This window comes from Colobus angolensis, unplaced genomic scaffold (genome assembly GCF_000951035.1).
Source record: "Colobus angolensis palliatus isolate OR3802 unplaced genomic scaffold, Cang.pa_1.0 Scaffold193, whole genome shotgun sequence".
Classification (NCBI taxonomy): Eukaryota; Metazoa; Chordata; class Mammalia; order Primates; family Cercopithecidae; genus Colobus; species Colobus angolensis.
In genome coordinates this window covers 1,141,018-1,153,153 of record NW_012115077.1, presented here as the reverse complement: position 1 = coordinate 1,153,153, position 12,136 = coordinate 1,141,018, and the positions used below count along the sequence as shown (strand labels likewise).

General features: G+C 50.2%; 2 protein-coding genes across 2 annotated transcripts in view; one reads left to right on the top strand and one right to left on the bottom strand.

Moving 5' to 3' along the window:
- Positions 1-1,904: 1,904 nt before the first annotated feature.
- Positions 1,905-8,299, bottom strand: ERAL1 (Era-like 12S mitochondrial rRNA chaperone 1). Its single transcript, XM_011940816.1, has 10 exons — positions 7,945-8,299; positions 6,841-6,968; positions 6,650-6,727; positions 5,275-5,321; positions 5,053-5,114; positions 4,774-4,886; positions 4,436-4,684; positions 4,147-4,296; positions 3,977-4,057; positions 1,905-2,535 (listed from the first exon to the last, which is right to left on the bottom strand). The coding sequence occupies exons 1-10, from the start codon at positions 8,225-8,227 to the stop codon at positions 2,413-2,415; spliced, it is 1,314 nt and encodes a 437-aa protein (XP_011796206.1). The 5' UTR covers positions 8,228-8,299; the 3' UTR covers positions 1,905-2,412.
- Positions 8,030-12,136, top strand: part of FAM222B (family with sequence similarity 222, member B) — a 113,663-nt gene continuing 109,556 nt past the window's right edge. Inside the window, exon 1 of the mRNA XM_011940821.1 lies at positions 8,030-8,312. The gene's annotated coding sequence lies outside the window, so the exon portion shown is untranslated. The remainder of the gene's footprint in view (positions 8,313-12,136) is intronic.

Below are 12,136 nucleotides of genomic sequence, written 5' to 3'. Positions count from 1 at the left end.
AAGAAAAACAAAAAAAGCTCTGAAGAGGGGCTAGGAGCTGACTAGACAAGAAAGGAGGGAAGCCATGCTAAGCAGAGGGTTACATGTGCCAGCGTGCTGTGGCCTCAGGAAATAGAACACCTCCACAGGACCCAGAAAAGATTGGGTCTCTTCTCCCACTTCCATCCTGCTCTAGTCTGCCCCTGCAGAGGAAGGGTATAACTGCCTTCCAGCACACAGACCAGATCGTCCAGGTTAGGGAAGAGGGAAGGGTGTGGCCCCCAGAATGGGGATTCTAAACAGTGGAGGCCCTGCTTTGAGGTGCCTCTCCCTTACCCCAGAGGCAAAGAACCAAACAGTGTTAGGCTCTCACTGGACGTGCTTTGAGCTTTGAAGAGCAGACCCACAAGAGCTGGGGATTCAGCTGCTCTCAAATCTCCTAGCAGAGCAACCCCCAAGAGGACCTTGCCAGGGCAGTGCTAGGCAGAGTCTCTCTGCCTGCCTAGGTCTGGCCTCCTTGGGCTCATCATAAACATAGGGACAGGGGCTGGGAATAGAAATTTAGGCTAACAGGTAGCGTGAGCTCGGCCGCCAGACAGATGCTGGAGATCCAGCTGCCAGGACCCTTCCTGCCCTATATAGAGAGATTCAACTAACATTACCCACCACCACTGCAAAACAAAAAAAGCAAAAATGAAAAACCTTCCACCAGGGATCTGACCAGCAATTAAATGCTGATGGATGGGATGAAGCTGTTCTTTCTCATTCCCAGTCCAGCAGAGATGACGAGCTTCTTGGAGATGGGAGTGAAGGGTGAACCTCAGGGTTAATGTGGTCCATGAGAGAGCTGTGAAAAAAGGCCTTCTAGGGAGAGGGGCCAGTGACCCTTGTTTCATGGACTCTAGCAGGGCAAGGGTTAAGAGGCAGGGCCAGGAGAAGTGCCCCACCCAGAGGAGGGACCGGTATGTTAAAAGGCAAGCAGCTCAAGGAAGAGGAAGGGACAGATCCTCCCTGCATCCAAAGGCCTCCTCAGTCTGCAGCTCCAGCTCCAGGTAAGTGCACCTTCTCCGGGTTTGTCTGCCTGTCTGCTTGTTGGTCTGACCAAAGGGAACCTTCTGCATCATTATGCCATCTCTGGCTTGTTTTAACACTGGCCCTGGGTCCCTATGAGATCTCAACAGACCCTAGCTCCAGTCCCCTTCCCATAACCCACCTGGGCTGTGCCTGACCACAGAATCAAGGAGATGCTAGCCTGGGAGGGAGCTGTAGAGCAGGGAGCAGGGAGCTGTGTGTGTCCAGCCCTGACCTGTCCTGCTCTGCCCCCAGCCCCTGACAGTACTTTTCAAGCCATGCTTCCTGTACCCCCAGTGGGGCCCTGGCTGGGATATCATCATATACTGTAAGTTTGTGATGAGACACTACAGTATAGATGATGTACTAGTCCGGGCACCCCCAGCTCTGGAGCCTGACAAGGAAGACAGGAGAGATGCTGCAAGCCCAAGAAGCTCTCCGCTCAGCCTGTCACAGCCTACTGACTGCCAGGGCACTTGGGAATGGCAAGGAAACCGTTACCATTACTGAGTTTAGTAATGGTAAGGGTTCTCTTGCTATACCCAGAAAACGTGCCAGGAAGAGAACTCAGGACCCTGGAGCAGACTACTGGAAGGGAGACTCCAGCTCAAACAAGGCGGGGTGAGGGCATGGGATGGCGGGTGGGGGAGGGAATAGATACATTTTCTCTTTCCTGTTGTAAAGAAATAAAGATGAGGCCAGGCACAGTGGCTTACACCTGTAATCCCACCATTTTCAGAGGCCAAGGCAGGAGGATTTCTTGAGCCCAGGAGTTTGAGACCAGCCTAGACAACATAGTGAGACTCAGTCCCTAATACTAAAAAATAAAAATAAATAAATAAAAGGAATAAAGATGAGAACCAGAATGCCTGTCTTTTATTAGTATCCAAGACTGGGGAGAGGGATGGGGTGGGAGAGATCAAGAACTGGGGAGCAGATGGGAGGCGCTACCTCATTCAGGAGACATGAGTTCTTATCCAAGTTCAAGGTGAAGGAAATGAGGGCATGAAGAGAAATCTCCCTACCAGCAACAGCGACTCAGGGAGAAATTCTGGGCCCATAGCTAGCTGGAGGCAGGGTGATATTGCTCCCACCAATGAGCCATCTTCTTAGCTACACCTTTGTAGCTGTGGTCCCAGGCAGAGGAACCACCTGGAAACTGAGCTAAGGCCAGTTCCTTCTTCCAACAGGAGACACAGCTGGGCAGGGACTATGCAGACTCAGCAGGGCCAGGCCAGCTAGCAGCCAGTCAGTGTTCATGTCTCTCACCAGTCCCTAGAGGGTCCCTAGCCAAGGACAGATCTGGTCAGTTCCCGCCAGCAGCTTGAGCTGGAATGTCCTGGGAGGGTCAGTAGAGGGTGGTCACTTGAGGAGCTTCACAGAGAGGTGGATGTCAACATCACAGAGGAAGATGTTCATGAGGTCGCGGCCTGCCTCCTGTGCTATCTGGGAGATCACATGGCCCTTCGGACCAATCAGCAGTTTCTGAGGGTATGTGAAAGAGAAGGAAGACAGGAATGATGGCACATGCCTGTAGTCCCAGCTATTCGGGGGGCTGAGGTGAGAGGATCCTTCAAGCACAGGAATTTGAGTTCAGCCTGGGTAAAAGTGCAACCCCTCTTTAAAAAAAAGAGAGGGTGGCCAGGTGCGGTGGCTCATGCCTGTAATCCCAGCACTTTGGGAGGTTGAGGCAGGCAGATTACCTGAGGTCAGGAGTTCGAAACCAGCCTGGTCAACAGGGTGAAACCCTGTCTCTACAAAATATTAGCTGGGCATGGTGGCGGGCACCTGTAATCTTAGCTACTCGGGAGGCTGAGGCAGGAGAATCACTTGAACCCGAGAGGCAGAAGTTGCAGTGAGCTGAGATTGCGCCTCTGCATCCCAGCTTCAGTGACAGAGCAAGACCCTGGCTCAAAAGAGATTAAAAAATTAAAAAAGGAGAGGGTTAGGTGCAGTGGCTCACGCCTATTAATCCCAGCACTTTCGGAGGCTAAGGTGGGTGGACTGCTTGAGCCCAGGAGTTTGAGACCAGCCTGGGCAACAGAGTGAAACCCCTTCTCTACAAAACCTTTTTTTTTTTTTTTTTTTTTTGAGACGGAGTCTGGCTCTGTCGTCCAGGCTGGAGGGCAGTGGCCGGATTTCAGCTCACTGCAAGCTCTGCCTCCCGGGTTTATGCCATTCTCCTGCCTCAGCCTCCCAAGTAGCTGGGACTACAGGTGCCCGCCACATCGCCTAGCTAGTTTTTTGTATGTTTTAGTAGAGACGGGGTTTCACCGTGTTAGCCCGGATGGTCTCGATCTCCTGACCTCGTGATCCGCCCGTGTTGGCCTCCCAAAGTGCTGGGATTACAGGCTTGAGCCACCGCGCCCGGCCAAAACATTCTTTTAAATTAGCAGATGGTCAGGCGGCACTTTGGGAGGCTGAGGCGGGCGGACAATTTGAGTTCAAGAGTTTGAAACCAGCCTGGCCAACATGGTGAAACTCTGTCTCTACTAAAAATACAAAAATTAGCTGGGCGTGGTGGTGGGCACCTGTAATCTCAGCTTCTTGGGAGGCTGAGGCAGGAGAATCACTTGAGCCCAGGAGGCGGAGGTTGCAGTGAGCAGAGTGCACTGCACTCCAGCCTGGGTGACAGAGTGAGACTTTGTCTCAAAAAAAAATAAAAAATAAAAAAATTAGCTGGTCCTAGCTCCTCAGAGGGCTGAGGCAGGAGGATTTCTTGAGCGTGGGAAGTCAAGGCTGCAGTGAGCTGTGATCCCACCACTGCACTCCAGCCTCAGTGACAGCGCAAGACTCTGTCTCAAAAAAAAGAAAAGAAAAAGAAAAAAGAGAGAAGGACATGGTCCTGCTCTCAGGGCTCCAAGCTAGGGGAAGAACTCCTGTCAAACATAGTCTTGATCTCTCCTCTGAGCCTAGTCTCACTTACCATATAAGATTCTTTGGGCACCAGAAGCTTCTTTTGGATAACTAGCTCCCCACCTGGTCCTTCCTCCCATACTGCCGTCTTCTGTACAGGGAGACGAAAGATTAGTCAGTCATACTCCTGGGTAAAGGTGTGTGTCTGGTAGAGAGCCCCCAGAACCCTTCACTCTGTACCTGCTGTACATTGTAAGGCATCTCCTGAGGCAGGTGCTCTAGGAGCTTCTCTCGGATAATGTTGGCGCAGATCTCTTCTGGTGTCTGGCTAGTGAGGACTGCACTGTGGTACTCCCACGGCCCTGGCTGGGCCTGTGTCAGGAGGTATTGCTGTGGGAACAGAGGGAATAGATGGGCATCTTAATCCCAACCAGGACTTTTCTCCTCATTTTTGCTTCCAGGAGGAACTTTGAGGGCTATCTTCATATGGTAGAAACCAAGGGCCAGGCTATGGCCAAGACTAACTGACCTTTAGTGTTTTCACATCCTCCTGGCTTAGGGCTGACAACATGAAGATCTCCTTGAAGTGGGGCCAGCCAGTCCTCTGAGGGTTTCCCATAGAGAGTGTGTTTGGGTCCTTAACTGCTGGGCTGGGGCAACGGGTACCAGGGTGTGAGTGGAAGGCCTGCCTCATCTCGAGCTTTTTGCCGTTGACCACACCTTCAGTGAGGGCTGCCGTGAGCTCTAGGAGAACTGACTTCCGCTTCAGACAATCTACCTGGACATGGGGGATGGGCAAAGGGTGTGTGGTCAGAGATAGGGGACTTGGAGGGAAGTAGACCCCTTCCTTGGGTGGGTAGTGCTCACCTTGTTCATGACCAGGACACTAGGGATCTGGGAGAACTTGGTCAAGCACCTGAGCAACTGAGGGCTGAGCTGGTTCCGTGTCCACTTGTCTGAGACATCCACAAGAACCACAACTGGAAGATGGCAAGGCAAGAAGAAGGAAAAGGAAATGGTCACTGTTCCTCCTGCCCTGACAAAAACTTACATGGCATGAGCTTGGCTTTCGCCCCACAAACTACCAAGGAATGAAAGGCCATGACCCCTGTAAACTGGGCTTAAGGTTCCCATCCTGAACCTAACCAAGATCAGCAGATTCCATGCTCTTCCATGGATCTTCCAACAAAGAGAGCTCCAGGTGGTGCCTGAGGGACAGACATACATCAGTCAGGAAGGGTCTTATGACTCAGGCATTTCTGATGAGGGATGTTGTATGGTAAAGGGGTTTTCCAGCCCCTATAATGGAATCTCCCCACCCTGTTTCAGTACCTCCCCCCATATCCACCCCAATTCCACCACCATTACCTCTTCTGTTTACCAGGACTGATAATGCCAGGTGTGTCAAGTAGAATCTAAAATCAGGAAAGTGAGATACCCAGACCCCAGGAGAAAAGATTATGACTGGGAAGTGAGAGAGAGGCTACCTGTGATGTCAGGAGCCTGCCCTCCCTCCTCAGTCAAGCTATTATTGACTTTAGGTTTATTTTTTGGTTTTTTTTTTTGAGACGGAGTCTCACTCTGTCACCCAGGCTGGAGTGCAGTGGTACCATCTTGGCTCACTGCAACCTCTGCCTCCCAGGTTCAAGCAATTCTCCTGCCTCAACCTCCTGAGTAGCTGGGATTACAGGTGTGCACCACCGCACCTGGCTAATTTTTGTATTTTTTTAGTAGAGACAGGGTTTCACTATGTTGGCCAGGCTGGTCTCGAACTCCTGATCTCAAGTGATCCACCCACTTTGGCCTCCCACAGTGCTGGGATATGTGCACTGCACCCAGGCTGACCTTAGGTTTTTACCATTCTGCTTTGATGGGATCTTGGAGAAAGACAATGACTGTGAATATAAGGAAGATTAGGAAGCAGTAAACAGAGAATGAAATCGGCTGGGCGTGGTGGCTCATGCTCATAATCCCAGCACTTTGGGAGGCTGAGGTGGGCGGATCACCTGAGGTCAGGAGTTTGAGACTAGACTGGCCAACATGGTGAAACCCCATCTCTACCAAAAACACAAAATTAGCTGGGCGTGGTGGCACATGCCTGTAGTCCCAGCTACTCGGGAGGCTGAGGCAGGAGAACTACTTAAACCCGGGAGGCAGAGGTTGTGGTGAGCTGAGATTGTGCCACTGAACTCCAGCCTGGGCAACAAGAGTGAAACTCCATCTCAAAAAAAAAAAAGAGAATGAAATATTTCTGACTAGATGCCAGGGGAGGGCAAGGTAGAGACAGAACTGTACCATGCCTAAAGGAAGAGGAAACCCCCTTTCCTGGCCGGGCATGGTGGCTCACGACTGTAATCCCAGCACTTTGGGAGGCCGAGGCAGGCTGATCACGAGGTCAGGACATCAAGACCATCCTGGCTAACATGGTGAGACACCGTTTCTACTAAAAATACAAAAAATTAGCCAGGTATGGTGGCGGGCGCCTGTAGTCCCAGCTACTCGGGAGGCTGAGGCAGGAGAATGGCGTGAACCCAGGAGGTAGAGCTTGCAGTGAGCCAACATAGAGTCACTGGACTCCAGTCTGGGTGACAGAGTGAGACTCCATCTCCAAAAAAGAAAAAAAAAAAACCCTTTCCTCAGATAAATGAATGTAACCATCATTTTCTTCAAGGCTGATGGTAAGGGAGACCCTCTTAGCTTCACCCTCTGTACTGTTTCAAGGACTCCCTTTGTAGGTACCCACCACCTGGGTCTCCTTCTCTGTGATGACCCCCAGAGCTTGGCAGCGAGTGGTATGCACCTTCTTGGAAACAGGGAACACCTGCCATGAACAAAGGAGTCTCAGTGAGGTCCCAGATCCCTTCAAGACCATCCCTGAAGGCATGGCAAGAAGTAAAAGATGTAAAGGGTAGGATGGTCAAGGGTGTAGCATACCTTTCGGCCCAGTAGCTGGTTGGAGAGTGTTGACTTCCCTGCATTCGGGGCTCCCAGGAGGACCACTCGTAGGACCCGGGGATTCTCAGGCATATCAGGGTGATGGACCAAGAGGAGATCCTGCTCATCTATGTGCAAGTGGGAAGAGGCGTGAGACACAGTAGAATCTGGATTTCCTGTCAGGTGCTTGTTCCTGCCCGCCCACAAAGGGAGCAGGGCTACAAAATTAGTGCACCAGGTTGAAGGCACCTAGACCTGACTTTGAGACTTTGTTTGGCCCTCAATTTACATTAATTTATAAAGTAACTCTCTGAGCCCTTTAGTTTTCTCATATGTAAAATCTAGTTGATATTAACAGTACCTACTTACCAGCTTATAATTTTTTTTGATGACTAGCAATTGTGTAAAACAACTCAGCACAATGCCTGGCACTTAATACTCAATTACTGCATGTAATTATAATGTGTAGCTGTGCCTGAGAAGTGTATGTACATTTAAGCAAGCTGGACTACACAAAGCCAGATAATTCCTCAGCTCTCATTCTCTCACCCTACTAAGGGTGCTATGAAGGCTCTGCAAGCTTTCCTAGTCTTTTTTTTTTTTTTTCTGAAGGAGGGACGGGAGGCAGGGCTAGGGGTCAAGAAGGGAGAGGGCCCAGTCTTTTTATATTATCTCCTTATGACACCATTTTGCAACGACCAATTTGTGTCCAGTCTCCAATACCGGACTCTGTTTGAAGAATAAAGTGTGCTATTTTCCAGGTGCAACTGTGTCTTGACAAGTAGATGAAGCCCAACATGCACTTATTGGATCAAATTTGCTTCCCATGTCAGGGTGCAGAGCCATAGTTCTGCTTTGTCTGTGGCCCTTCAATCTCATGTGGCCCTTCAACTTCATGCTTTTTAGTGAGCACCTCTGGTTGTGACCAGATCGTTTCCTTCTCCCACTCAAACTGTTATTTCTCTCCTGTGAGATTTTTCACTGCTCGTCCCTGTCAGGGCCTCAACATCGTTTTCTATAAAATAGAAGCAAAGACAATATCCCCAGAAACCTTTCAGTGCTAAAAACGTGACAGTTCCGGGCAAACCTATCAGGGCTCTTTACCTCTGTGCATGGACACCGCGGGGACGCAAGAAGTCACCGAACTGTCGGGCTGAGAGAATCCGAGGAAGTGGTCCAGGGCAGAGCCCTGGGAATAATTCCGAGAAGCCGAGGCTAAGCGGAGACCAGAGAAAGCGGACCCCGCAACGCAGGACACGCATCTCCGTTGGAAGCCTAAGGGTGAGGAAAAAGGGATCACCCGCTCTCTCGCGACATGAGGGCCCACCTGCCAGACCCTTAACACCGCTTGAACAAGCCCAGCCCCGCGCCAGCTGGGGGCAGCCATTACAGCCGCAAGGCACTCCGGGAACCGACCAGGAGTGTTCCTACGATTGAACGGAGTGGCTGACGAACCAGCGAGTAGGAGAGAGGTAGGTCGGCCCAAATGGAAAGCCGAGACACAGGGGATGTGCGCGGGAGGAGGAACGGCTCTGGAGACTGGTCGAGGCAAAGGAAGTGGGGAAACGTGTATTTAGAGTCTGTGCAAGCGTGGAAGCATGGTGGTAGTTTTGGACTCCCTTACACAACGTATTTTTTTCTTCTGCCAAAGTTTTGTAAAAGGCCCTTCTGGCCACGTCTCCTAAACTACATTTCCCATGAGGCCAAATAGCAGAAATCGTCCTTCCATCGAGGGAGGAATGGTTGTGGGACTGGGAGGGGGCACTGTACCCCCTGTCCCCATAAGGGTTTTGTTGTTGTTTGTTCCCAGTCCTTTTCATCCTTTGGCCTGCAGGATCCTCTCCTAGCCGTAACTTTGCCTTGCCCTAGAGGTCAGCGGTGGCCCCGGGCTGTCTGCACCTTTGCTTTATACTAGGCTCCTGGAAGGAGTGGTCCTTGGGTCGGTGTTTGGGATGAAGAGCAGGTGTGGATTTCCCTCCTGTAAGCTTCGGCTACTGTCTCCTATCTGAGGTCATTCCTTTATGGAGAAAAAACAGAGGGTTTGCAAAGGAGGAAGAAGCAGCTTAGCCACCTAAGCTCTCCTAGACCGCTCTAGCAGCTGGAGAAACTCCATTTACCTTGGTCTGTTTGAGACCTTGAGCCCTCTTCATCCTTTGTAGCCTCTAAATCAAACACTTGAAACAGAGATACACCTTGGTAGAGGGGAGTTTAGGAAAGAAGGTTCTTAGAGTCAGTGCTCATTCTGTCGCCCAGGCTGGAGTGCAGTGGCATGATCATAGCTCACTGGAACCTGAAACTCTTGGGTTCAAGCAATCTTCCAGTTTCAGCCCTCTTGAGTGGCCAGGACTACAGGCACATGCTAACATGCCTGACTATGGAGGAAGATGTATAAAGCATCTACTAGCAAGCTCTGTCCCGTGCTGGGGATACATCAGTGAACAAAACAGACAGAAATCTCTATTATGGGACTTTGGGGACCTCATCTCTAAAACAACAAAAATAACAAAAATATGACACAATACAGTATAACAACTATTTATATAGCACTTACATTGTATTAGATATTATAAGTAATCTAGAGATGACTTAAAGTCATCTCTTACTACAAGAGAATCAGCAGATTTTGGTATCCATAGGATGGGAGGGTGGAAATTATGGTATCTAAATTCCCTGGGAAGACATGACTGTATATTCTGGCTATCCTCAATTTCTCTCCTCCCCTTCTCTCTTTTATTATTATTATTTTTTTTGAGACAGGGTCTTGCTCTGTCGCCCAGACTGGAGTGCAGTGGTGCAATCATGGCTCAAGCATTCCTCCCACCTCAACCCCACTAGTAGCTGTGACTATAGACCTGCTGCCACCTTGCCTAGTAATTCCTTTTTCTTTTGAGACGGAGTTTCGCTCTTGTTGCCCAATCTGCAGTGCAACGGCACCATCTTGGCTCACTGCAACCTCCACCTCCTGGGTTCAAGTGATTTTCCTGCCTCAGCCTCCTGAGGAGCTGGGATCACAGGCATGCACCACCATGCCTGGCTAATTTTGTATTTTCAGTAGAGACAGGGTTTCTCCATGTTGGTTAGGCTGGTCTCAAACTCCCAACCTCAGGTGATCCACCCACCTTGGCCTCCCAAAGTGCTGGGATTACAGGTGTCAGATACCACGCCCAGCGCTAATTTTTAAATCTTTTGCAAAGACAGATTCTCACTATGTTGCCCAGGCTAGTCACGAACTCCTGGCCTCAAGTGATCCTCAGCCTCGGCCTCCCTGAGTGCTGAGTTTACAGGCATGAGACACCATGCCTGGCCTTTCCCCAGATATTTTTGTTCTTCAGTTGGTTGAATTCCTGGATGCTAAACCCTTGGATATTGAGGACCAATACTGAACAGGAGAGGGCTGTGGGGTTAATAAAGGATTTTCTTTTCTTTTTTAAGATGAAATTTTTATTTTTTTTGAGATGGAATCTGGCTCCCCTAGGCTAGAGTGCAATGGTTGAATCTCACTGCAACCTCTGCCTCCCAGACTCCAGCAATCCTCCTTCTTCAACCTCCCAAGTAGCTGGGACTGTAGACGTGGGCCACCACACCCGGCTAATTTTTTGGTAATTTTTTTGTGCAGATGGGGTTTCACCATGTAGCCCAGGTTGGTCTTGAACTCCACCTACTCCACCTCCCAAAGTGCTGAGATTACAGGCATGAGTCACTGTACCTGGCCTGAACATTTTTTTTTTTTCTTTTTTGAGACAGAGTCTTGCTCTGTTGCCCAGGCTGAAGTGCAGTGGCACCATCCCGGCTTACTGCAAGTTCTGCCTCCCTGGTTCATGCCATTCTCCTGTCTCAGCCTCCCGAGTAGCTGAGACTACAGGCGCCCACCACCATGCCCGGCTAATTTTTTGTATTTTTAGTAGAGAGGGTGTTTCACTGTGTTAGCCAGGATGGTCTCGATCTCATGACCTCGTGATCCGCCCACCTTGGCCTCCCAAAGTGCTGGGATTACAGGCATGAGCCACTGCACCGGGCCACATTGTTTTTTTAATTAAAAAAAAATTTGTTTTGAGACACAATCTCACTCTGTTGTCTGGGCTAGAGTATAGTGGTGCAATTTTGGCGCACTGCAACCTCCACCTCCTGGGCTCAGGTGATTCCCCTGTCTTAGCCTCCCAGGTAGCTGGGACTACAGATGTGCACGACCACGCCCAGCTAATTTCTGTTTTTGGTCTTTTTTTTGAGACGGAGTCTTGCTCATCGCCCAGGTTGGAGTGCAGTGGTGCTATCTCGGCTCACTGCAACCTCCACCTCCCTGGTTCAAGTGATTCTCCTGGCTCAGCCTCCTGAGTAGCTGGGATTACAGGTCCCCGCCACCACATCAGCTAATTTTTGTATTTTTAGTACAGACAGGGTTTCACCATGTTGGCTAGGCTGGTCTCGAACTCCTGACCTCATGATCCACCTGCCTCAGCCTCCCAAAGTGCTGGGTTTACAGGGATGAGTCACCATGCCTAGCCTAATTTCTGTATTTTTTATAGAGACAGGCTCTTACCATGTTGCCCAGGCTGGTCGTCTTCTTCTTCTTCTTCTTCTTTTTTTTTTTTTTGAGACTCCCAGGCTGGAGTGAAATGGCGCAATCTCATCTCACTGCAACCTTTGTCTCCCGGGTTCAAGCGATTTTCCTGCCTCAGGCTCCCAAGTAGCTGGGGTTATAGTCTTCTCCCACCACACCTGGCTAATTTTTTGTATTTTTAGTAGAGATGGAGTTTCACCAGGTTGGCCAGGCTGGTCTCGAACTCCTGACCTCAGGTGATCCACCTGCCTCAGCCTCCCAAAGTGCTGGGATTACAGGTGTGAGCCACCGTGCCTGGCTTGGCCCAGGCTGGTCTTGAACTCCTGGGCTCAAGTGAGCCACCTCCTTTGGCCTCCCAAAGTGCTGAGATTACAGTTGTTAGCTACTGCCCCTAGCCTTGGAACACTTTTTTTTTTTTGAGATGGAGTCTCCCTCTGTTACCCAGGCTGGAGTGCAGTGGTGCGATCTCAGCTCACTGCAACTTCCACCTCCCGGGTTCAAGCAATTCTTCTGCCTCAGCCTCTTCAGTACCTGGGATTACAGGTGCACCCCACCAAGCCCGGCTAATTTTTGTAGTTTTAGTAGAGACGGGGTTTCACCATATTGGTCAGGCTTGTCTCAAACTCCTAACCTTGTGATCCGCCCGCCTTGGCCTCCTAAAGCGTTGGGATTACAGGCGTGAGCCACCACGTCTGGCAGAACATTTTTTAAAAATCTTTGATTTTTTTTTTTTTTTTG